This window comes from Tachysurus vachellii, chromosome 11 (genome assembly GCF_030014155.1).
Source record: "Tachysurus vachellii isolate PV-2020 chromosome 11, HZAU_Pvac_v1, whole genome shotgun sequence".
NCBI classification, from domain to species: domain Eukaryota; kingdom Metazoa; phylum Chordata; class Actinopteri; order Siluriformes; family Bagridae; genus Tachysurus; species Tachysurus vachellii.
In genome coordinates this window covers 10,832,594-10,859,701 of record NC_083470.1, presented here as the reverse complement: position 1 = coordinate 10,859,701, position 27,108 = coordinate 10,832,594, and the positions used below count along the sequence as shown (strand labels likewise).

At 37.5% G+C, this 27,108-nt stretch overlaps 1 protein-coding gene across 2 annotated transcripts; it reads right to left on the bottom strand.

The window, feature by feature from the left end:
- Positions 1 to 472: 472 nt before the first annotated feature.
- Positions 473 to 25,685, bottom strand: col2a1a (collagen, type II, alpha 1a). Of its 2 annotated transcripts, XM_060881461.1 has the most exons (54): positions 25,393 to 25,685; positions 22,745 to 22,954; positions 20,946 to 20,962; positions 20,701 to 20,733; positions 20,347 to 20,379; positions 20,031 to 20,084; positions 19,771 to 19,878; positions 19,566 to 19,643; positions 19,011 to 19,055; positions 18,523 to 18,576; positions 18,319 to 18,372; positions 18,161 to 18,214; positions 17,981 to 18,034; positions 17,832 to 17,885; positions 17,032 to 17,076; positions 16,861 to 16,914; positions 16,603 to 16,647; positions 16,438 to 16,491; positions 16,223 to 16,321; positions 15,742 to 15,786; positions 15,346 to 15,444; positions 15,195 to 15,248; positions 14,982 to 15,089; positions 14,799 to 14,852; positions 14,585 to 14,683; positions 14,369 to 14,422; positions 14,084 to 14,182; positions 13,195 to 13,248; positions 13,051 to 13,104; positions 12,757 to 12,810; positions 12,589 to 12,642; positions 12,430 to 12,474; positions 12,213 to 12,311; positions 11,603 to 11,710; positions 11,451 to 11,504; positions 11,298 to 11,351; positions 11,137 to 11,190; positions 10,984 to 11,037; positions 10,014 to 10,121; positions 9,786 to 9,839; positions 9,536 to 9,589; positions 8,713 to 8,874; positions 8,490 to 8,597; positions 8,107 to 8,214; positions 6,188 to 6,241; positions 5,930 to 6,037; positions 5,265 to 5,318; positions 5,035 to 5,142; positions 4,871 to 4,924; positions 4,662 to 4,769; positions 3,228 to 3,516; positions 2,796 to 2,983; positions 2,022 to 2,264; positions 473 to 1,912 (listed from the first exon to the last, which is right to left on the bottom strand). In XM_060881461.1, the coding sequence occupies exons 1-54, from the start codon at positions 25,484 to 25,486 to the stop codon at positions 1,766 to 1,768; spliced, it is 4,482 nt and encodes a 1,493-aa protein (XP_060737444.1). In that variant the 5' UTR covers positions 25,487 to 25,685; the 3' UTR covers positions 473 to 1,765. The 2 variants fall into 2 exon arrangements, with proteins under 2 accessions (XP_060737444.1, XP_060737445.1); XM_060881462.1 differs by lacking the exon at positions 22,745 to 22,954.
- Between the last annotated feature and the right edge of the window lie 1,423 nt (positions 25,686 to 27,108).

Sequence of the window (27,108 nt, the reverse complement as noted above, 5' to 3'; positions counted from 1 at the left end):
TGTTTGACGCATGAGCTAAAAATGAGTATTTAATATCGATCATAAGATGACACAAGTAACTGCATGATTCATGAAAGAGGAGGACACAACCTAGATTCCCTCTGCATGTCATCTTCCATCTGGGGTGAATACGTGGTATCAGAAATCTTTATATTTTGTATATACAGTGAAACTAATTATATAATTCTATATATAATATACTATAGATTTTAGCATATTAAGGTTTCTGCATCTTAAAAAACACCTTTTTGTTAAAAAGTTTTTGTTAAAAATAATTCCTTTATAGGGAATAGCCAAAGGTCCAAAATTTCAGGGCAATACACCAAGATAATAAAAAAATCATGCATACACACACATGCATGCACACTTGCATGCATAAACACGTTTTTAAAAAGCATACCCCTGTGACAATTTATAAATACTCTGCTCAGTGTTAAATTCTTAATTGAATAAAAACTCAATTAAAATCTGATTTCACCGTTCCTTGTTTTTTCCTTTATTTCCAATTTACATTAATTAAAATCGTAACAAAACCAGAATGAAAAAAAAGAAAACAAACAAGAGTGATCATAATAATATTAATTATAACAAAAATATACACACCCTCACACAAATACACACATCCTGCTCGGGACACTCTGTTACTCTCAGAGGAGCCCCTCCATCCTGTTCAATATTCTGGTCTATCTGCAGTGTCAGAGCAGGCTGTATGTGTTGGGTGAGGCTAGTAGAGAGAGGATGTGGCAATTTAGGGAATAATAACGGACAGATTTAAACTAATAGCACCTTCTGAAGATGGACTGGATCAAGCATGAACCCTTGTCTTAGATCCCCCAGAGCTACTTGACGATGACTTCACATCAAGATTATTACTTAGGTTTTTTATTGTGAGGTAGCTTTTAAAAAAAGATAATACAAATGAACAAAACCAGAAATATCCAAATTTATTTACTTTTGCTTTTTGGTAAAGGGACAACACTTCCTAAATGGGCAGTCAAGGGGAAAATACTGAAGAATACTATAAAAAAAAGAAAGGAAATCTATAAACTGCACTTCCCCCCAAAAATTTTTGGTGTGCACAGGTACACACTCTCTCTCACGCAAACACATATAATTGTGAAAATATATAGATCTAGCTGTTGTAGAACAGACTTTTACAACAACTGAACCAGGATTTTACTTTATTATACACAGTAAATATTAACTCCCGCCCTCCCCAGTTTGAACATTTCACAATACCTAACAGAATGTGATGCTTTTACTGAGTCACAATCAGGAAGCAGAGGGAGAGTCTGAGTGGGACTGGGTGTGGTTCACGATGGTCTTAGTGGGAGGGGCTTCTGTTGTATACAGCCAAAATGCATCCAGCTCTGAAACACCACTCCCACCTGCTGAATGTGATGACATCTAGCCATGTTTCTGTACTTTCCATCTCTTTACTCATTTAGTCTTGCTCACTCGTTACTTCCTCATCTCAGCTCCCATTAAAAGGAAGGATGCTTTGAGGGGAAACATGGCTGGATTTCAGAGGGAGAGGCTCATGGGGCAGTGCTGCTTAGTGCTGGTCTCCAGGGCACTAAATGCATGACTTTTGTGTGTTTGAGGCAAAAGCATTCATCAATTTTCAATTTGGTTTCCTTTTCCTTTACTTCCATATTTCTTTATTTGGAGAGTGTATTGCTTCTTCATGGAGCTATTGCTTATCATTTATATCTTTCCATGTCTTATATTGTGTCCCACATTTGTTTTGTTTTGTTTTGTTTTTTTACAAGAAACAGACTGGTCCAATGTCCACTCCAAACTCCTGATTAGCTCCACCGATGTCTAAAGGAGCAATGTCCACGATGGGCAGTCTAGATGTCTTCTGAGTTTTGTACTCAATCACAGTCTTACCCCACTGGCCTGTGTGTTTCTGTAAAACAGAGAAGGCAGGTCAAGTTATTGTGAATCATAATCAGAAATATATGACAATGAAATCAGCTTGTGAGACATATGTTTGTGTATGAGGGTAATAATCTCACCTTGCAGCCATCCTCCAGCACACTGTATGTGAATCGGCTGTTACCCTCTGCTCTGATTTCAACATCGTTGGAGCCCTGCAGCAAAAGAGCCTTCTTCAGGTTACCAGTGGCATCATCCATATAGGCCACGCTGTTCTTGCAGTGGTAGGTGATACTCTGAGAGGCCTCGCTAGATAGCAGTCTCAGGAAGTTCATCTGAATGCTGGCCACATTTGGAGTAGGGATCTTCTCACCATAGCTGAACTGTATTTTAGAGAGAGAGAGAGAGAGAGAGAGAGAGAGAGAGAGAGAGAGAGAATGAAAATGCATTGTTTTGATTACTTCTAGAAAGAATAAAAATCAGACAAAGATAACATTTAGAAAAAAGGCAAAGTGTGTGACTAATACCACTCTGTCTTTTCAGCACCATGAAACAAAGAAACTTGAGAAATATGAAGAATCACTAGGCTACAGTTTGGCATTTACACAAAATGGCCATTGTGTTATATACAATGAATGTGAGTGAACAAAAATGTGTGCCAACCTAAAAAAAACCCTTCACATTTTCTACTATGTATAATTTTGGAAAAAAAAAAAAAAACATGAACCTTAGAAGGAAAGATCTAGCTTGATTATCAATATACGTGAAACAGTAGAAAAAGAGGAGCATTTTGGGCATTTTGAAAGCCGGTATCTGAGTGCAAAATTAATTGCTTAGGATTATTTCCAATTCGCTGTAAATTTTGGCCAGAAAAGCCATATAAATATTTTAGCTGACTCAAATGTATTACTCACATGGAATCCACCACCCATGTTCTCGCCGAACCACACATGCTTCTGAGCCTTGCTCTTGGTGCTCCACCAGTTCTTGCGTGGGATATTGCTTGTAGTGGGCTTCACACATGTTTCTCCTGTCTCCATGTTGCAGAAGACCTTGATAGCATCAGCAGTGCAGCCAAGGTTAGGATCCACCCAGTATTCACCTGTGGACACATGTTGAAATTAGTATTTTGCTAGCGCAGCAATCATGTCCTCTTATGTATATGCATGAGAAGATTTTATTGCTGTTTTGGTGTATCTCAATGTGAATGCTTAATATTATTTTGTATATTAACATCACTTATAACATCATGTCACTCATGTCATAATATCATTGTCCTCTACAATCTCTGCTCTCACATCCCTCTTCTTATTTTATTCTTAATTCTTGTTCATTCTTATTCTTACCGCTCTTCCAATCAGGGTGGCAGATTTTCAGGTCACGGCAGGAGCGAGCAGGGTTCTTGCGAGATCCATCAGGGCTGCGAATATCCTCAATCTGGCTGTTAATGGATTTCAGTGTGGCATCAACCTCCACATCATGCTGTCTCAGATTGTTGGAGGCCTCATCAGCACGCATGTAACGCATAGGATCTGGGCCCTTCTCGGTCTGACCCAGCCCAGCGAAGGCAGACAAATCAATGCCAGGGCCTGGAGGACCAGGAGGACCAGGGGGTCCAGGGTTACCAGGAGGACCCTAAAGACAGATAATCAAGTATGTTCCGTTTTTTTATTCAGCAGGTCAGAACAATTTGCTTTCTGAAATCAAAGATGTTTTGCCATTTTATTATTTTTTTGTTGCATATTAAAATAAATAATATTAGTATTAATAATATGACTAATATAAATAATACATATACTACCTTTTTTTTAAGGAAAACCTGGACCACATTCAGCAAAAATGTGTATGTATTGAATATGTACACGTGTTAATGTGTATGTTTCTATGCATGGAATGTGATTCATCAAATTATTCGTATATGCAAGGATATGCGTATAATTAGGAGCTTCTTCTATATTGTGGGCTATATTGTGGTATAAACGTGGTAAAATAATTAACATCCTATCCCATTTATTTTCAAGCATAATTAATGACTATGGTGTTGCCAACAATATCTATTTGCAACAAGGTGCAAATAGATATCACAAATGAAATGTGAAGGAAACTATATAAAAGGCACATCTACAGAATGATTGTGATGATTCAGACAAAGGTAAGTGTCACCTTGCTCAATTTGGCACATGCAGCTTTGCACATGGAAGAACCTCTTTGTTAACCAAGATGAGTGGATCATCGGGCAACTTGGCTTTGATTGTAAATGATCTATGTCAGCAACTCGCCCCACTTTTAAGCAGGACAATAATATGACACAATATCATCCAGGTGCAACTCCAGTCCTGTCTACTCTAGTTCTACATTTTAACATGAAACTAAAGACAGGTCTGGCATTTCATAACCAAAAATGAGCCAAGTAATAACAAGTCTTACATGCATTCATATCATTCAGGCTGCAATGTATTACATTTCTACATAGTGAGGGATTTTCATGTCATTGCAGCTTTTTAAAATGTCCTTGGGGCAAAAAATTTGCTCATCAAATATGGTGACTAAAGCATTTCCATATATTAATAAATGTGGCTGTCCGTGAGTAGAGTAATTTAGCATATGCACATATTTGCTCATGTGATAAATTTAACATTCTCTAAAGATCTGAAACTGTTCTACACACACTTTGATAAATTAGACCCCTGGTCTGGAGATAAAATAGATGCAGTAGATGATTTCTCTCTGGACAACACCTTTTAAGACAAATTGCTAAGGGTTGCTAAGTTTATACTCACAGCAGTGCCAGTTTCTCCAGATCGTCCACGAGGGCCAGGGGGTCCAATGGGTCCAGGGATACCATTCGCACCATCCTTTCCAGCTGGACCAACAGGTCCTGGGGGTCCCTACATAGAAGAAATTAACAGTTTCAAAATTCTAATTTTCCAGCTCTCACAACAATAAAACATTAATCAGAAGCATCAGTTGATTAATCAAAGATTCTTACCTTAGGTCCACTAGGTCCGGAAGGTCCAGAAGCACCTTGGTCACCAGGAGAACCCTGTTTGACAAATGCAATTGCAAACATTAGTTACGACACCTTGTCGAAACATTTTTATCAGAATTAAGAGAGAACCACTATAGACAAAAGAACCGAATGGGTGAACTTACAGGAGGTCCAGGAAGACCCTGCAGACCAGTGAATCCTCTGTGTCCCTTCTGTCCTCTTTCTCCAACTTCACCACTTTCTCCCTTATCTCCACGAGGTCCTTGGGGTCCCTGAAGCAGTGAAAACATAGAATTACCATGGTAACTCTGCCACTTTAGATTTTACAGATATCATTCACAATCATGACAATGTTCATGGATACTCTATTTTGTTTCTTAAATTAAATACGTACAGCCATTCCTCTTGCTCCAGCAGGTCCAGGGGCCCCAGCAGGTCCTTGTGGTCCCTAGTGAAAGAAATGGAAATGGATTAACACTACTCTTATGATTGAAAGGTATGACATAAAATATTTGTCAAGCATTTTGTAAAAAATTGAAAAAAGGATTTTCATATGTTGAAGAACCTTAGCAAAATATGGCCAAAGCCTTTAACAAATAATGAGCATTAACATTTGAAGTGATATGTAGTGTATACATAAAAACAATGCATTAGAACAAGTTTATGACAAGTACAGCTCTTCATGTTTCTTGTTAAATGTATAAAATCATTCTTGCAAAGACCTCAAAGAACTTAAGAGTACATTTTTTTGCTCTACTTAAGTCAAGTCTATTTTAATTCCTATATAATAATATTACTGCACCTTTGGAGAAAGTTTAAATCTAGAGACTTAAATGGCTATTTAGTTTGTCAGCCTGGGTTTCGAAAATAACCCAAGTTAATATTTAAGGTTAGTTATCATCCAGTTAAGAAGGATTGATAATTCCATTTTGTTTCCAGTTTCCTAGAAATGTTTTATCTTATGAAAATGTTGACTGGCTGGTGAGTTCATTTCCTTTTCTGGTATGATGACCACCTAGTAAACATGGGATCTCTTTGTCCTGTGGCTGAAGTACTCACATTCTCTCCTCTGTCTCCCTGTTTGCCTACAGGACCAACGGGGCCAGGAGAACCAGGTGCACCAGGAGCACCAGGAGCACCAATAGGACCAGTGTTACCACGTTCACCCTGTAGGAGACACAAACTTTATTTTAACTTGTTGTTTGTGAAAGTTTAAAGTTACACTATAATAAAATTGTCATATATTTCTAGAACTAAGGAAAGCTTGCAAATTTTAAACTAGGCAGGTCATTGTACTGTATTTGTTTGTAACTTTACCTTCACACCAGGAGCACCATCTCTGCCAGGAGGACCATCAGACCCAGGATTACCCTTAAGAAAAAGAGAAACAAAAAACATTCAGCATAGCCGTATCCAACTGTGGGAGAAGGTCCATTTTGCTAATAGGTTTGCTTGAAAACATATTGTTCATATGCACTCTCAGTCTTTTACCTTTGATTCAAAACATATCCCAGCATTATTGTGTAATATTATCCTATTATTATGATCTTTATTCTAAAGTGGGGTTTTTTTCATACCAAGTCTATAGTCCAAACCAAGCTAAGTTATCATTTGCTTTAAATCAGAAGGTTGTTTTAACTGTGAGCTAGCTCTTATTTTAACAGGCCTGGTTAAATTACATCAATTTTTGTTCCACAACAAAAGTCCAATTTTAAGGCCAGCTCAGTTATTTTGGCAGTAATCAATATTAATAGTCACATGACATCATAGTTACGTTGTTCTGCCATTGCCCCGTTCAGCAATCTGCTAGCTGGCATATCATATTACATTGTGCAGCCTAACAAACTTTTGAGAATACAATTATTTAATACATTATTTTATTTAGATCAAATAAGCCATTTTAATATAAAGATGATAAGATATAAAAGTGACTAGGCTACAAACTTTATTGTGTAATAATGATCTAAACTGGCCACAATGTAGTTTATATAAAGTGTCCTACAAGGAAGATTATTGCATGATCAACCACTCTATCGGTGGGGAATCAATAAAATGCACAGAAAATGTCAGGTGTAAAATCTTGTGCTTTAGGAACACTGGGCTTTGCCTTGCACTCAAGTGTTCAGTTAAATTACTTTTCCTGATGCATTCCTTGTGTCTCCTTAAGTATGCAATGCACTTGGGTTCTGCATTATTATTTTCATAAAAGAATTCAAGTAGTCTTGCATTTGTCAATCTGAAATATATATTTATATTTAACTTTAGCCTCTGTGTGCTTCTCTCTATGCATGCTGCTTCTAAGTCCATAATTTTTATGAAAACTTGATCAAATACAGTGTCTTAATTTGATGAAATTACAAATAATTTGCTCTTCTTGTGTCACTTGCCCAAAGCTGCTCATGAAAATTAATTGTTTCATGATTAAGTAGCAATTTAACAAAAGATTCTTGTGCTATGTGGTCTTTATCTGATATTTTGCAGCTTCTGTAAGTAATTGTCAGTGCTTTATATTGTGTGCATACAAAAAGAGTCTTGATTACTACAACCAGACCTGACAACAGCTGGAATTTGTTACTGAATCGGACTGAGTCTGGAGTCAGCTATGTGGCCATTTACTACAAATACTTTATTATCTAATTTTCTGCAATACCCCTAAGCTTGGTTGTTTAGTAAGTTCAGACAGAGTATACTACAGATAATACTATGTAGGATAGCTAAAATTAGTAACCATCTTAAGCATCAATCCAACATAACTGAGCAGACTCTGGTCTGATGTGTGGCCTAATGATTGAAGGAATAATTATATAACTGACCAAACATTAAAAGTGATGATAACACAATTTTAATTTTGCTTATTTATTTCTTTTAAATATATACAGAGTATGTTATTTTAATGTTTTATATATCAATTCTGTCATATAGAAAAAAAATGTGTGATGGTTTTCTTTAGTTATTGGCTACATGCCTGGCTCAAAGCTCCAGTAAAAAAACAATGTCAGGGCAGAAAACATATGATGACCTACATTTGTGATTTAGAGGAAATCTCTTAAATTAAATTTTTTTAACCAAATTATTGCTTAAGGATTGTCTCTCTTATCTGTCATTCTGATAATGATCATTGTAGTCCATCTGTTACCACAGTGGAGATTCTTTGGTATTAGAGATGTGAGATACATTACTCTGAGCTGGTTTTGTTTAAATCATGTTCAGCGTTATGTATTTCGATCAATATTTACCTCACGCCCCAGTTCTCCAGAAGGTCCAGTTAATCCAGGAGGTCCAATAGGGCCAGGGGGGCCTCGTTCACCACCAGAACCAGGAGCACCCTGTTTGCCAGGCTCACCCTAAAGTAAAAAATAAAACATGTAATATACCAATTCACCATAATTTCAACCGATATATTTATCTCTGAGGTTATTTAAGATTGGCCATTTAAAGATGAAATGAAAAACAACTGAATCTGCCAGTGAAAATTAACTGTAAGAGTATATGATAAACTCTCATTTTTAACAGATTTAAGATTTGATATCTACATGTGATCAATATCATATTTTTATAATATAATATTTTTGCCTTTCTCTGTGTGTTCTTATAGTAATATCTGGATTTTTATACTCACAGAAGGTCCTGGAAGGCCAGGGAAACCTCTCTCACCACGCTGTCCAGGCAGACCAACAATACCACGCTGACCAGCTAAACCTGAAGGGCCAGGTGGACCAAGAGGGCCCTACAGATCAAGAGAACAACACAAGAGAGTAATTAAGGAGGCATTCTGAAATTTTATATTTAGGGATGAATGATCTTTCAGTGAAACTTTGGAATGATGTAAGTTGGAGCCTTACATGCTGGCCCTCCTGGCCAGGCTCTCCTTTCTCTCCAGGAGAACCAGGAGCTCCACGCAGTCCAACATCTCCTGGTCTTCCTGGGGGACCAGCATCACCACGCACTCCCTTAGGGCCATCTTTACCAGCAGGGCCAGCAGGGCCAGCAGCGCCAGGGTTACCCTAAAAGAGGAAAAGTCAAAGAAATGAAGGAGTTAAAAAAGAAATTATAGTAAGAGAACAAATGATCAATGTTGTATCAAAGACCATGCCCATATATGATTTTTATAAACCCTCAGAGGTTTATACCTATTTGGGTCCATTCTAATACCAGTTTGACAATCAATAAAAATGTTCTAATATCAAATAATAATGTGCTGTTTTATATAATTTTTAGCATTGAAAGGGTTAAATGGACCTCAAATATAGCATCAATCAATAGTCAATAGTCATAGTCAATTGCTACAACTGAGACCAATCCATATGACCAATCCAACTTTTAGTGAGGAACACAAACTAGAAAGATTTCTGAATTATTTACTAATTTAAAAATATGTATGATCGGTCAAAATGTTTTGACCGAAAGCTGGAGCCCTGCCTTTTTTATGCACCTAAATATACATTAAAATACAAATAGATTTAAAGTGTGATGGTTTATAATCCAAATATAATACAAAATGTAACCTTTAATGGATAAGTTAAGTTTTATGCCATATAATTCCTTAATTATTAAAACATTAATAAGGCCTGGTCTCTAATGGCAGAAGTAGCATCACAGGTCATTGATCAAGCAAGATTCGTGTTTAATTCAAGCAAGATTTGTGTTTATTGATAAATGACTTACATTAGGACCGGGTGGTCCAACTCTTCCAGCAGCACCTGGGAAACCAGTAGCACCCTGGAATGAGGAACATCAAGTTAACTCTATGTATAAAATATACACAGATAATCCACTAATTCAGATTAATTCTTCTCTGTAACATGATCATTGCAAAAACTAGAAAACAGCTAAATAAACACAACCACTAGATTTTTTAATACACAATAAAAGACAAAAGATGTATTGGATTGGAATGATTCAAATAATGACTCACTGGGGCTCCCTGTGCTCCACGAGCTCCTTTAGGTCCAGAGACACCAGTTGGGCCCTGAAATCAAGCAAACATGCATTAACATACTGCATTAAAATACACCCTATTATATTATATTACCACATTCAGCTGAAAAAATGAACAAGCAATTACTCCACTGGAGTCTTGCATTACGCAATAATTAAGCAAGAATCTAATATGTAAGTAGATGTGTTGCAAAGCATTACTTACAACTGGACCAGGTGCTCCAGAAGGTCCTTGAGGTCCAGGGGATCCAGCGTCTCCTTTCTGGCCTGACTCTCCCTGCTCTCCTTTAATTCCAGGCTGGCCATCACCTCCCTGATAAGGAACAGGATATGTAAATGTGCTGATTCTTAATTACAGACACATCTTTTATATCAAATGTTTAGTTATTATGATGTCACCCCAATTTCAAACATGTTTAAGGCTAAAACCAAATCTGTATTTAGGCTACTAATTTGGTGAGTGAAGAGTATGATAGAGTAAACAGGTCGGATGGTCATATTGCTGTGAATGGTTATTTTGGAAAAGGCTATGGTGATAATTATACTAGTAACTAGGGTTGCTGGTCATGCTCATCCTAGTGAAAATGACACAAAAAACAAGATATTTTTAAAAATAAAAATCTGTACTTTTGGGCTTGCAATACCTTTTGTGGTTAAACTTCAGAGTAATTCATACTCGGGTCTATCTGAAGCCAGTATAGCTTATAATATACAGTGCCCTTCAAAATGGCACCAAGAAAATAAACTCTTCCATACATTTTGATTTATAAATAGTCTCCAATCTGTTGACAACTAATCCACAACACCCTACTATACAAACCCAAGATGTTTATGATGTTTGAGCTGTGTTTATAGGTTAGTTACAGTTGCATTGGGTATAAATTCTTTTTGTAATTACCTGGGGTGAATCATCTTCAGTGTGTGATATTCACATTTAGATTTACATTTCTCATCATTTCTCTTTCATTATGTTATACTGAGCCGTGCTCAATTATGTAAGACTGACGTTGTGACATACAATGACTAAATTATCACTGCTAATTGGAGGAAATCCATATTCTAATGAAGATGCAATGATTCAGCACCAATATTTATTCATCTGGCTGAAAAAGAGTTTAATTACTGTATGCAGCAGTTTGTTACATAAACGTATTGGTTATTGTAGCTCTACTCACAGGGGGTCCAGCAAAACCGGCAGGGCCAGGGGGTCCAACCTCACCACGGTCACCCTTGAGAGAAAATAAAGAAGTTTACGCAAGAGCAAAAATAAATATGAGTGTATAGAGACAACAGGAATCCGTGCTTAGTGCAGACAAATATCATCTTACAGGAGCACCACGAGTTCCAGCAGGTCCACTTGGGCCAATAGCTCCAGTTTCACCCTTAAAAAAAAACATGTTATCAATATTAGGTGAGAATATATACCATTTATATAAAAAAGGAGCATACACAAAGGATTACCAGCTGAGAATGACTCTCAGATTCTTACCTTTGCTCCATTGGGACCAGAAGGACCAGGTGGACCAATAGGGCCTGTCAAACCCTAAAGAGTGATGCAAGAAAAACATTTTTAAGAATATAATTTGAAACTGAACTTGATGCTAAAAGTAAATGTATCAATATGTGACAGTTTAGCACTCACTCTTGAACCATCTTTGCCAGGAGCTCCCTCAGGTCCTTTCTCTCCAGTATCACCCTGAAAAAGAAAAGATTGTTCAAGTCAGACAATACAACTTCTCCATTTGATTACAGTGAACTAGATAATATTTAAAAATTAGGATTAGAGGTACTTACTCTGTCACCCTTAGGTCCAGAAATACCAGCAGTACCTCTTTCACCAGGCATACCCTGCAGACCAGGAGGACCCTGTGCACCAGCACCACCAGCCGGGCCTATCGCACCCTACAATATAGTAATACAACATGAGAAAAACTATTGATCAGGAACTAATAGACCAATGGAATAATTATAATTCAAGGGGGACTTTGTGTATGGCTTCATTTCAATAATTTTGTCTCGGAATGTAACACAAAAAAGTTCCATCTAAAACTGTACAGGGTTTCATGGCCTGTCTATCTTGGCCTGTCCATCCATTTAGGCTTTATCCTAAATAAAGCCTAAAATTTAGGATTTCTCTTCATGGAAAGTGCTAGCTAGAACTGTTAATCATCCAAAGAACATAGAGTAAATGCTTTATTGTTAAATCATCTTATTATGTATGATATATTACATATAATATTTTTATGATATATTACATATAATATACTGGAATGTTTTATTGATTCACAGATCAATAATCAGGTACAATACTCTTGACAGAAATTATTGTATATTATGGTAAAACTGTATCATAGGCAAGATGCTGAGTTTCAGATTAATTAAAATATGATATCAGAAATCTCACCTTGGGTCCATCAGTTCCAGGAGTTCCAGGAAGTCCTCTGGGTCCCTGAAGACCCTGTGCTCCAGCACTTCCCCTTTCACCAGGGAAACCACGCTCACCCTGTCAAAATCATGGACAAAGATATAGTGTTATCATTCTAAAAGTTGAATCAGGTACAAATATGGAATTCACTGTACTGATCCACTTTTAGTATATGTCTTAAAAGAGCAGAACTCACTCTTGGTCCAACTACACCAGGGGCACCACCCTCTCCAGGAACACCCTGTAGAAATGCAAAAAAGAGAGATTTTAGGGTCATAACACTCAAAATGATTATTGTTATTAAACAAATTGGAGCAATCCAACGAGGATGAGCAGATTCTGGAATCATTCTCACCTGGTCACCTGGTTTACCACCCTCTCCTGGTGGTCCAGAAGGTCCAGGCAGTCCCTGCAAATAAAAGTAGTTAAATATGAGTAATTGCAAGATTACAGCCATATGTATATAAGAATAGTGTAAATACAGATGATAATGAGCTTCTATATAAAAATTAGAATATTTTACCTGGAAGCCAGGAGGGCCAGGCTGTCCTTGTTCACCTCTCTCTCCAGCTGGTCCCTGAAATAACAAATTATAATGTTTATAATACCATATATTTTCTATTAGTAGTAATAATACCCTATTGTTTCCTAGCTATTTAATAAAATACAGCATTATAGCATTATTTGCCCCAATTCCCAGATGATGCATGTTACAGTGAATTCTTTATTACTTTATTAAAGGATCCAGTTTTGTAGTATTTGCTCATTAAATCTTCAGTATCTACATTCAGCAAACAAAATTTAGAACAGAACTCACAGCAGGGCCAGGAGGACCAGCAGCTCCAGTCTCACCATCTTTACCAGGCAAACCCTTAAAACAGACAAGGACAGGGTCCATTTATTAAGGGATATTCGTTAACAGAACACAAAAGCTTACTGTGTTGAAATAAGGATGACTTACTCTGAGACCAATGCTGCCAATAAGTCCTTTCTCTCCAGGTTTGCCAGGCTCACCCTAAATGAAGAAGATAAATTAACATTCCACAAGACAAGACAAATATTTCTTCACCACAGTAGATGTCTGCGCAGAGCACACAAAATCATCAAGGGCTCCTTCCACCCTAGTCACAAACTGTTCAACTTCCTCCCATACAGGAAGAGATACAGGACCATCCGTACAAGAAAGACCAGGTTCAGGGCCAGTTTTTTCCTCACAACCATAATCCTACTGAACTCTGCACTACACCACTAGAACCTTGATGTCTCACTAATTCGTCACTGCCTGTAGCCACCTTGCTGTTCTGCACCACCCTGTACATTCTAATACATCATTTTTACTTAATTATAAATGTATTTATAACATCTGAAAATTCATTGCTTGCCCTAGTTTACCTCCTTTTACCTTATTTTCTGTACACACACTGTATATTTCTTGGTTACCTTTGTACATACAATGTACATGATGTATACATTGGTATAGACATATATAATTATATTTTTTAGACATATTGTTCTGTCTATACAACTAGCACATATTCACATATACCTATGAACATACTACCTGCCATAAGCATTATTTATTTGTTGTACATATATTTACATATTTATCTGCACTTGTTCCTTTGCATATTTTTCTATTATTTGCACTTCTGGTAGATGCTAAACGGCATTTTGTTTCCTATGTACCTGTACTATGCAATAACTATAAAGTTCTATCAGTCGTCTATCTATCTATCTATCTATCTATCTATCTATCTATCTATCTATCTATCTATCTATCTATCTATCTATTTTTGATCTCCAAGTCAAGTCAGTGAGATTGCTGTTTTGAAGGTTTTTGCTTCTCTTACACTGGCTCCCTTGGGTCCTGGGAATCCCATTACACCAGGCTGCCCACGAGTTCCCTGAGGCCCAGGGGGACCAGGACGGCCATCCTCACCAGGAGCGCCCTGTTAAAAAAGTAAAAAAAAAAGATCCCACATAACACTGATTCCCTTCAGCATCTAAACAATATCAAAAGGAAGCTTTGTACAAATTAAGATCTAGGTATAATTTCCCTGCTTGTTATTTAAGCATGAAATTTGAAAAGTTCTGTATCAGGAAATGCTTGTGCACTACGATGGTGGGATACTCACACTTGGGCCAACTTTTCCTTGGGGTCCAGCATCTCCAGGACGACCAGTGAGACCCTATAACATGCAAGAAAGGGGGAAAACAAGAATACAATAATTTAGTGTGTATACCATTGGTGAGGCAAATGACTGAGCAAGGATAAAGTCAAGATACAATTTCTAGAACCATCTATATTGTTTAGGAACTTTCACTTAGCAGAATTTGGATTAGCTACTTACTCTTGCTCCAGGAAGACCAGGCTCACCAGGACGACCAGGATCTCCATTACCACCTTTTGGTCCAGTCGATCCAGAAACACCACGATCACCAGGAGCACCCTGTTAAAACACCAGAAAAGTGATCAGTGACCAAGCATCTGAGAATAACCTGATAAACAGTGTTATTAATGCTGGTGACTGCTGATGTGAAAAATGTGTGTGCTATTTCACCCACCTTAGCACCTGGAAGACCATCCTGACCAGGGAAACCACGGTTACCTGGAGCTCCCTATTAAAAAGAAATAGAGGCATTTCACATTATTATTTATGTAGATTTAAATAGATGAATACTTTTTTCTAAGACCGTGGCCATATGCACAAACAGCAATGGTATATTAAGAAATATCATTAGACTTACCCTCTCTCCTGGAGGTCCAAGAGGGCCGGCAGAACCAGGCTCTCCTCTCGGTCCTCTCTTACCCTCCTCACCAATTGGGCCTGGGGCACCCTGAGGTCCGACAATGCCCTATGGGAAGACACCAAGATTAAGTCAAATATAACTGCTGTGATCATAAAAAAGTAGAATTTGTTGCTGACAGTAGAGATGGCAAATATGTTCATTATGGCTCACCCTCTCTCCTTTTGGTCCAGCCTCTCCCTTAAATCCTGGGATACCAGGGTCTCCCTGTTAAAATACAAAATAGAGATTGATCCATTAATTCACAAAACTGATTCAAATAAAAGGACCTTAACAAATCCAGACTAACACAATAAAAACTTACACTCTGACCCTTGGGCCCAAGAGGTCCGGTAGCTCCTTGAGGTCCAGGTGGGCCACGAGGTCCTGGGAAACCTGGGGCACCAGCAATACCAGGGGCACCCTGCAGAGAAACATGGCAATTAAGAGTGGAGTCTTAACATGAACAGTCAGCAACATTCTGATATGTCTAAATTGAAATTATCTTGATATAATTGGTTATAATCAGGGTAGCTAATGTGAAATTTCAATGAAACACTAAAATCAAATTAATTCTTACAGTGCTTACAGAGTCCAACTCATTATAGTGTATCCTTATTTTGTCAATCTCATTTGTGTACACAGTATGAGGATTTAATTCCACTAGATTTATCTAACTGAAATTATACAATATAAAATAGTAAAGACAAAAAAAACTCACAGCAGATCCTTTGGCCCCAGGAATACCATCAGTACCAGGGTTACCCTAAAAAAAAGCAGAAAAATGATGCTTGGTATTTTTTTAAAAAAAATTATAACATTTATATTTCTGATCACTAAATAAATGTAAAATGCATTTGTCTGTAGCAGAGAACATACAGCAATATGCTTGTGTGAGTTATATAAAGGTGCACAGGTAAGATCTAGAAGAGATTACAGCAAACAACACTATATTACCGTTTGTATGATAGATTTCATGTGCTTGAGGTTGATCTCTGTGTTGTCAAACTACTCTAAAACATGAACTGCTTGTAAACTTGTTCAACTTTAATCTAATAAAACATGTGTAGATCCATTAAACATTTCCTGTACTGTAGAACACTGAATGAACAGGTGCCTCCATGAAGTTTGGTCAAGTAGAAGATTATTTATTTTAGATGTTGTCTAAATACCAGAATCGTATATTAAGGCATTTTACATACACCGGCTCCAGCAGGTCCAGGAGAACCTGGAGTGCCAGCCTCTCCACGGGGTCCCTGGGCTCCCTCAGCTCCACGATGACCAGTAGGTCCAGCCTCACCCTATAAAGTAAAGATTAGCAGTGAGACTTCCATTTCTAAACTGCCAACCCATTAAACAAAAATATTTCTTAAAAACTTAGCTAATTTCACTCAGGACACTGAAAGGTGTGACCTACCTTTGAACCAGGGGATCCTGGGAAACCTGGGGAACCAGAAGGACCAACAGGACCCTGCATACCAAAGTAATCAAAGTTCTCAGAAATAATAAAATGTGAATAAGCAAAGCTTATTACTCAGTTAAAATTAAGTTGCGGCTTGTCAGTAAGAAAGGCAGTACTTACAGGAGGACCAGCAGGCCCAGGTAGACCATCATTACCACGTGCACCCTGCAGAGATGAGAGTTAGTGAGGCACAACTAAAAAGCTTTAGATCAAAATCCATTATAATGAACATTTGTAATGAATATTTGTACAACACTGGGTTTGGTCATTTAACCACTTAGTTGTTATAAGACACCTGTTACATGTGTATTTCTATCAGTCCTTTATGTTATTTACATATTATGGAACATTCTAAAACTACTGTAACCAATCACTCACAGCAGCTCCAGAAGGTCCAGGGCGTCCTCTCTCACCAGGAAGTCCACGAGGGCCCTAAGAGAGAAAAACAAGGGCAAGAGGGAAACATTAGTTGTATAGAAAATACAGTGGTGAGTATTAAATACTAGGTCACTAGGACAGGTTTATAACATAATAACGTAACCAACTCACCATGGGTCCAGGGGCGCCATTCTCACCAGATGCACCTGTCTCACCCTGTGAGAATAAAGTGTAGAAAGTTTAATGTTTAAGATCTTTTTGTTTTATATATCTAACAAAATTAGAATATTTGTACATATATGGATATGTGTTAATAAAAGAAATAGAGTGTAAAAATATGTAAATACAAATAGCCTGCAATTTTAGCTAGGAAAAAATTAAGGTTATAAGATTATAAGGTTTCTACAAAATTGGAAATATGTGCATTACCTACATTACAGACCTGTGTAAGAACATGTGTAGTATATAAGTGTATTTCTTTTCAAGTCATCTTCAGTAGTGGCTCTTAGTGGGAGGCCTGGAGATTCCCAGATTTTTACTTTTACTACAGCTCACAGTAAAAGACACAGCCCACCCTTCATCAATTTTATTATGGTATTATTGGTTTCTTTGAGTAAATGGGCTTACTCTAAGCCTCAAGAACTCAAGAATAACTAGGAATATACATTTCGTTAACTTTGGCCTAATGTGTCTTGTCTGTGGACATTTCCAGAATGGGAATGCTTTATGGCTCTAATAAATACACAAAAATTGTTGTACATATATAATCATCAGATAAATCTGTACTGAGTGCTTTTTATGGATTGTCATTTACAATTAATGGGATACCTGGCTGCAAAATGTTTGACAAACTCTGACCTTCAGACCATGTCTCAATACACACATCTAATGTATGAGATAAAACACTTTACTTTGTCCTAGCAAGGATGTGCTTTGTATAGGATAATATGAAGGACGTTGTGATTTTTTACCTTAGCTCCAGCAGCTCCAGTCTCTCCCTTGGCACCATCAAGACCTGGGTGTCCCTAGAAATACAAACAGATTCACATAGTCTTCCATATACACAAGGCCCAAATGTTATCCTTCAGTCAAGACATTTAGATAAGCTTTTATAACATACTCTGTGTCCCTTGATGCCAGGAAGTCCAGGGGTTCCAGGGAATCCACGAGCTCCCTATTTAACAAACACACAGATTTGAGCTAACCCTGACAAATCCCACTTTACAAAATAGATACTCCAAAAAAATTATGCAAACAATATGATATATGGGACAAATGCTGGAGAATGTTTTTTTTTTACCTGAGATCCAGTGGGTCCACGGTCACCAGGCTTACCAGGTTTGCCATTCTCACCCTAGAGGAGAACAAGTGCAAGCATAAAGTTAGACACATACCTTAGAACCAGGAATCAGCATCAGCTGCTAAATGACAACAAAGAATTACAAATAGCTTACTCACATCACTTCCAGGTTTTCCAGGTGATCCTGGTGGGCCTCGAGGTCCCATAGGGCCCTGATGGCATAAACAATAATGTGAATTTATGCAAAACAAAAAAATGGGAAGGAAAGTAAAACACAGTGTTGAATGTTTACTTTATATTTCCCAGTTAAATGTGTGCAATCTGGCATTGAGAGATGGAAGGAGGCCATTTGTGATACTCACAGATGGTCCAGGTTCGCCAGCTTCTCCCGAGCTGCCTTGGAACCCTTGTGGGCCCTACATTTTAACAGATGAGAGTGTCATTATGTGTTGGCGTGCGTAGGAGATGCACACTATGAGTCATATATATCTCATGTACAAGTACTTTATCAATGACTCAGATGACTCAGATTTCAGTTCTCTAAAGGACAGTTTCCCCTAGAAATGAGGCTCCTCAACAACCTATTTATTCTCTTTCAAAGTGAACTTTAATGTTTTATGTAATCCTTTAATGTTTAATGTTTAATATCTCAAAATCATCCTGAGTGTTTGCACTATTTAAGATCTGTGCCATTATTAAATAAAAAATTATCTGTTGCTGTTCAATCATTCAAACCCTGTAACCCAGATATTCTTTTATTAGACATATGATAAAGAAGCAGACAATATTTACAACCAGATTATAAATAAAATGTGTAAATTATAGTGGGTTGATGTATCCATATACTTACAGGTGCTCCAGAAGGACCAGGAGGACCACGGGGACCCATGGGGCCCTACAAAAATATGAAGAGCATTTAGAACACAATTTCATAAATACAATGAATATAATGTTGCATGATTTAGAAATAAATAGCATTTAAAATATGATGTTATTGTCTGATTATTTGGAATCATTTCAAGGCATTAGGGGTCATTACTACAATGGTTTATAGTGACAGGTGAATTATGAAAACTCTTGTATTTTGAATACTCTTGTACAGGTGAATAATGAAAACTACACCAGTAGAGGCTAGATAGACTGGTCTAATCATGTGTCTGTATGGTTTGATCACTGTAATCTCTTTCAAATTGTTATTATTTGAAGTTTTTTTTTATTGTACAGTGTGGTGTGTATGTACAGTGTTGTGATTCAATTAATTAAAACTGCATTTTCCTCAAAATCCAGAAGATTCTTATATAATCTTTAATCTACTTATTCACACAGCTCGTTTTATTCCTAGCATCCCATTATACAATGATAGCTAATCATATTAAATGTGTTTATGTTATGTCTAGTTCCTCACCATTGGGCCTTGCATCACACCCATATTAGCTCCTCCTGCTTTCTCGTCAAAACCTACAGCCATCTGAGCGGCAAAGTTCTGTGCACATACACACACAAACACAAAAACAAACACAACAAAAACTTAAGACTACATGCAAGAACAACAATCAATTTCATTACATTAAAAGAGAGGAGAGGAGCAAAAAGAGTACAGAAAAACTCACTCCTCCAAGTCCAGGTTGGTTTGGGCCTGATGGTCCAGGAGGTCCAGGAGGTCCAGGGTTACCTGGAGTGCCGGGCTCACCATCTCTTCCTCTTGGGCCTGGAATTCCCTGATGAGAAAAGAAAGAAAGTAAAGAGGTAAGATTAGAGATTGGCAAAACCCCTTTCACATGACAAGAGCCTGCTGAGTGTTATGTCTTCTTCATTGCTTTGCCTCTTAGGTCTGGGAGAAAAAAAATGTCAAAAATGTAAATTGACTTACCTTCTCACCCTTAGGGCCTCTATCTCCACGTGGTCCCTGCTCTCCAGGTGGTCCCTGAAATAGCAGAGAGGCTAAGGTTAAAGATAAAAAAAAAACATAATTTACAGGAAAATCTCTAAATAAAAGTAAATAAATGATGTGAAAGAAACTACATGTGTCTATACTAAGAAGCACAGTAAAAAATACAACTGTTATTCCAGGCATAAATATTGTAGTTTACAGAGCCCCCTGGTGGAGATACTTTGACAGCACATTAACACTTTAAGCAACAATTATCACATTAATAGGTGAGTTAAAATCCTTTGATATGTCTCACCATTGGGCCAGCCGGTCCTCTTGGTCCTAGAACCTATTAGAACACAAGCAAAAAAATCAATAAAGTCCATCTTAATGCAATTAAATGCTAATAAAATCATTATTCTTTCAATAGCTGCTATAATACTTAATGAAGTATATAATATATAGAATGTTTATTCTATAAAAAATATTTTACAATATACTGACAATATATTACAATGCTAAAACAAAAAAAAATTTGTAAATGCAATCTTCGCAAGGAATAGTCCCCTGTCATCAGTGTCCATAAGGTGTCCATAAGACATACATATGTAATACATAGACAGTTTACAATAAATCTGGAATAGGTGCCAGATTTAATAAAATAACTTACATTTGCAATATCACCAGGTTCTCCTTTTTGTCCCTTTAAAGAATTACAGAGAGGTTTACATTATATTTTAAATTATGTGACAATTAAAAAAAGTAATCTAGTACAACCAGGGCAGTCTGAAGTGTGAAGTTTAGATAGAAGTGTGTAAGAATTTATTCATCATGATGTATATTAAATGTTGTATGTTTTATTTCTAATACTTTATCACATGATTTTATGATCAGAAAAAAAAACATTTCACTCACCTTTGCACCAAAGGTCTCTGCAGTGTATGACAGAATGAGAGATTGGGGATGAAAAAAAATAACGTTAAAAAAATGAACACAACTTTTATGCACATTAAAAAACACATTAATATTAACACCTATCCTAAATGACAAAGTTCTGACAATAACACCTTTAGTGGTTCATTCAAGGGTCACAATAATGATGTGACAATATGATAAGATGAAATGAGTAGAACAGTACAGAGCTCAGAAGTACACCTCTTAAAAATGGAAATAGACAGTAATTAGTAAACCCCCAGCTCTTAATAACCTCTTCTCATTCAAAACCATTTAACAGAGGTTGCTAGATGAAAACAAACAGGGGTTTAAAACTGGACAACACCGCTTCACTGATTCAGTGCACCACCACCACATCATACTCTGAACCCATCCTGCATTCTGAGTTAGTGCTTTAAAAGAAGAGAAGAAGCAGCAGCGGTGGTTCAGTTAACATACATGTATAAAAATTAAACATGTCTCGAACCACTCATTCTTTGGCCGTAATAGCAGATAAATAAAGAATGAGTCTTTGCTGGAGCGACTCATTCTTTATTTATTTAAACAAAATGCGTTGTGTTTCACACAAAATGTGTTGATCTTAAGTGTTTCATCAATTATCGTATGAAAATTCTAAAGTCTTTTCATGCACCACATTAATTAATGTTAAGAAATTTAAAAGCACAGTTATCAGTCAGGTTTGCCTCAACATGTGTAGTTGTGCATGAAAAGCTTTCTTCTATAAAAACACCTCTGGGGTTTATGTCAATATTGTCATACTTTAGAATTTAAAGGCTTTTCAGAAAGATGTTCCACATTTCTCACGTAGATATTTTGCAAACAAATCACTATTTTAATAGTGTGATAGAAGTTAATAAAGAACATCTCAATCTACTTCAATGAATCACTTTGTATTGAATTCGGCTGGTCCTCTAATAGATGTAATAGCCTCTGAGTTCAGCTGTTTATTAAAGGGGTTTTCCAGACCCTTTCATATAAACAACCTCAAGAGCAAATGACCAAAGTAAATATCAGCCATAAGGGCTAAGCAAACATTATATATTTACTGTTCAAATGAAAGTTTTTTCACTATTTTCTTAGCACACTCCATGACAGGTGAATTCAATTTCCGAATCTATATTTGTAAAGTATTACAACGATTTATTTTGAAATATAACTTAGCTTCATATGACAGTTGTTCAACAACTGCTGGTATAGTGTGCTAGAGGAAGCACTTATGTCTAATGGGTTTCTGAGTTCAAAATGTACTAAAAATGATTTAAATAAAGTAGAATACAGGAAAACACAAAAAATAATATACATGTGGTCTGGCTGTTTCTGGTGTCTAAAATTGTAACCTTACATTTATATATTTAATGGATTTGCAGGCCAAAAAACATAATTGGCAGTTTTGATTTTAAAATAAACCCAAATGCAAACCACCTTCACTTTGAGATTACTGGGAGAGCTAAATATATCACAAAAAACACTATTAGTAAGTGTGCACTCAACTAAGAGAATAAAGCTCAAAAACTTTCATTTTCACTCTGTAACTTTTCTTTTTATGTATAAAACATAAAACATAGAAGTGCTTTTTTTGCCCTTGGACTGTTAGTTTTGAATTTCAAACTGTCATACAAATTGTCATCTAACGTTAAACCCTCCCATTGAAGAGTCTGGGAGGAGCCTGGTTACATGTGACAATATGAAAACACAAAACAAACAGCGGAGGGTATTGAGACTGGTGTAGAGAGCAGAGAGAAGTGTGTGAGAAAGCAGACCGCTAGTCTGGTCTTGGTCAGCAGGGCAGATGGGGCAGCACTCTCCAGGTGGAATGATGGGATTGTTGCAATCCCTCAGCTCCTCGCAGATGACCTCATCACACAGAACTGCCCCCGAGTCACAAACACAGACCCGACAAGCTTCAGGCTTCCACACTGCACGGTCCTCGAAATGCTGGCCATCTTGGATGCAGCCACCTAAGTCTTCCTCTGCAGCCACCACCAGAGGGCCAACACAGAGGAGATGTGTGGGAATAAGACACAGGAGAAAACAAACACATGCCCTCATACAAACTACAATAAGTTGTATTAATACTTTGTGTCCTGTGTCCCTTGAAATTAAATATCATCTGATCACAATGCTTGTGAATCCTCATTTTAATGTGTTACAGCCATTCAGCAATCACTGAACTTCAGATACGTGAAACTGAATCTGACTGTTCCTAGTCAGATAATATAAAGTTACTGTAAGACTAAATGTATATGAAATGTGTATCTATATACCTTTCTGTATGTATGTAAATATACAGTACACTGTAGGTACTGTATATATGGCCTTTTGTTAACTGATTCTGAGTGAAACCAAATCCTGCATCCACCAGACCTGGCATGAATAGGCCTTTCTCACACTCACACACACAGAGCAGCATTGACAGACTGGTGCCCTAAGCAAACACATCATATTCACAATCTCCATCTGGATCTAATGGTCTCACCACTGTAGTGCAAACACACCTCAGTGGGTTGGACAGGGCATGCCTCAAACAAATGCACACACATATAGGTACACATGGGCATTTGTGCATGACCTATTTGTGTAATGGTGGTGTTTAAAACTCCCACAGAAACATAAAAGTGAATGGGCCAAGTGTAGTTACCTAAACCACAAAATCAACATTGACTCTTTAAAATTCCTTGTGTTCCTATATTTTCTGTATAGCTTAAAAGAGTTCACCTCGATTTTCCTGCAATTATCATTCTTGCCTGATTGGCCAAAGGGGACAGTAAGTAACTGAAAACAAGATCGGGCAGAGGAAAACTCTCATCAGTTCTGCCGATCAGTCCTTATCCCTGAAAGGAAAAGGACAATAGATGCACACATAACAGTTTATATTCTATACCTTCAAACTGCTTATCTCATTCCAGTTGGTTTTCATGACCCTTTGAACCTGCCAGTCTGAATCCTTTTATGGTCTCCATCTGAACTTTTCCCTTGCCCTAGTCTCAATCCTACACTGGTGGCAGTCTGATGTTGTCCATGGTGGCTTTGGTCCCCTTGGACAACATTCCACTGGCCACCTTTTGTCAAACCCATCAATCTCAGACCCTGTGAACTATGCCCTAACACTGAAAAAATAAACCAAACCCCTTTGAACATTTGCTGATGGAGCACCATTTGGGCCATACTGGGATGAACTGCTGGTCTTATTCTGTCTTTCACATGCTCATACACACAGGTGTGCATCCTTGCATGCTGAGTTAGCAACAACTGAGAAAATACTTGGCTTTATTTTAGACATGAGGTGCTGTGCAGTATCTTAATTCTAACTTGTGTTAATCATCATCTGAATATAGATTCCCCCAACAATTATAACAGCATAACAGCACAAAATTTTCTGCTCTTACTTAGTTATTTGCTATGTGAGGAATCCTGTAGTTATATTAACAATATTCAACCAATTAATGTTTTACCTACACTCTTATAACAAAAAGCATTTTCATACTTTCTCTAGGAACCTTTGTGAAACTTTTTTGTTGAACTTTTAGGCAAACTGATCCCCCTAGAGGAACACAATTCAGAATCCTTTACGTTACTAAAACCTTTCTTCTAAGAAAGATTATTCTGTGAAGAAGAGCACTATTCAACAAATCACTTAACTGCACTGCACAATAATAGTAACATAATGTTGACAAATGGCACAATACTCTCTCCAGGTCTTAATAAAAAAACAGTTCACCTTACCATGCATACCAAAAACAAACCTTTTAATATTTAAAGTCACACTATTATATAACTATTTGGCTATGGCTGCAGTCTGTGGTATTCGTCTGGAAAAACTTTCATTGACTTGCTGCATACTAGGCTGTTCAGCTTCAGGCAAGGTAAGGTGAGAATTTCTTTAAGGTAGAAATACAGCTGTGCGTAATTCTCAAATAACCCAATACTCCGTGTATTAGTGCACCACATAGGGTATGCAATACTAGCTTCAGACCCTATATAGTGCACTATATATCCAATAGAGGGCTGTTTGCTATTTAGGAATTTACGTGAAGGCTGCTGTGCTTTGTTGAGATCTCGCGATACCCACGAGCCCGAATCCCACTCAAGGTTTTCAATTACAAAGCGCACGGCGGGCAGGCGAGAATTTGCATCTCTAGACTGTGGAATTTGTATATTATATTTTGTTTTTACCGCATAAACAGCTGCAAATACGTCTCAGATCTGTTAAATCTGTTCTAATTACACAGACAAATACACAAATCCAAAATCCATGTGAAGAAAAAAGAGCGAGTCAAATAGCTTTGAACCTGCACAAACTTGCCCCCTCTTATCGCCACGGTAACACCAAAGGCATTTACTACCAGGGGAGAAATGTTTAGTATTTCAATGAAAAAACACACACACACACAAAAATGTTCCAACTTACGGTCATCCTCCTGTTGACATCTGACAACGGCTTGCAATATAAATTGGGTCGCTACAAGTAGCAGGACAGTCCGTGAGTCCACAAATCTAAGCATGGCTAAAAGTTAGACATGCAGTTCCTCAAGGTGAAAGTTTTCGCCGAGACCGGCGAAGCTGCAGCTGCAGTGTATCGCAGGGAGTGTGTTGGCTTTTGATGTGTTGTGTGTTTTGGGGGATCCGACGCCAGGCCCCTGCGCGCAGACAGCACCCACCGCGTCAGCACGAGCTCCGCGGTTTTATGTCCACCGGTGCAGTTATGAATCTTAGTATACTCCAAAAATTCGGGCCACCCCCGACCCCCCACGGCCCTGAAACACGAGCCTGATCGACCGCCCCAAAACACACCCCATCCCAAAGAAATATCCGGCCACCTCTGTCCCAGCACATTTTCACCGTGAGCCATCCTCCCTCCCTCTTTCCATCCCTCCATCCGTTCCCGGTCCTAGGAGCACACTGACTTTACTCTCCGGCCTCCAGTGCGCTTAGCGCCACGTCCCTAAACCTTTCATCAATTTTAATAACTATTACATTGATCTAAAAACTGTAACCACACACTACAGATGGTCTATTTTTCTCTCTCATAAAAACTTATCTGGGCAGAATTTTGTGCAGTTTATGATGGAGTGACTATATCGCCGCTCTGACGAATATCAGGGCAAAAATGCCCCCAAATCACTGTTGAACACTTCTGACCATGATAATTTAGGTTAGGACTATTCGTATGCCATGAGAAATCCATAATCTGACAGCTCAGACATTTTCATTTATATGTTTATTATCTGGTTCTACAAGGACAGTGTTTTACATTTTAGTGCAGAAGATTTACATCCATGAAAATCTGAATAAATTGATTATGTGGATTTGGACATTATGTGACAGATGTTTGTGCAGATGTTTGTACACTGTCCAGTTTGCTCATGTTTCATTAATAGTAAGAATGGCTCCGTAGTTTCTATATAGTGTTACAGAGGTAACAATGAAAGGCTTCATTTCATTCATTTCATTCTGAATGGTTTGTTCAGATTCTTTACAGCATGGAGTATAAATTAGGAGTAGTATGGAAACAAAGAGGAGAATTATGTTTAAAGAATTCCAGTCTTTATGGCATGTAATGAAGATTGTAGTATTTTACTGTAATATTTTTGGCCATTGAATTAGTCATATAGTCATGCATTCAAACTATTTTTTTTTTTATTTAAATAAAAAGCCATAATGATTTCCCCATTGGGGATTAGATAACTCTTCAGTAACCTTGTTAACAGCTCTGTATTTTGAGAATCCTTGCAGACATTAAAATTTTTTTCCTGTGGCAGCTAAATGGGGTGTGATTTCTTAATCTTGTTTATGCAGAAAAAACAGTGGCTTTGCTGCCAGCTTATTTAAATGCTTTTATAGCCTGGGCTACTGCTGAAGAAGGTTGAACAGAGAAACCATCCAGGTGGGACTCAGACCCACAATCCCAGCTCATAGGGTATATTATCCTTTAGACCATGTGGGCACAGTTTTTTTAACGGAAACCTATATAAAACCTATATATGTTTACACACACAGATTTATATATACATAAGGGAGAAGAGGAGGTCAAAAGGCAGGTGACCCTCAGATACAGTAGGTCAGCATGTTTATAGCCTGACCACTAGTGCATTTATAGAACCACAGAACTTTTGAAATTTTAGTT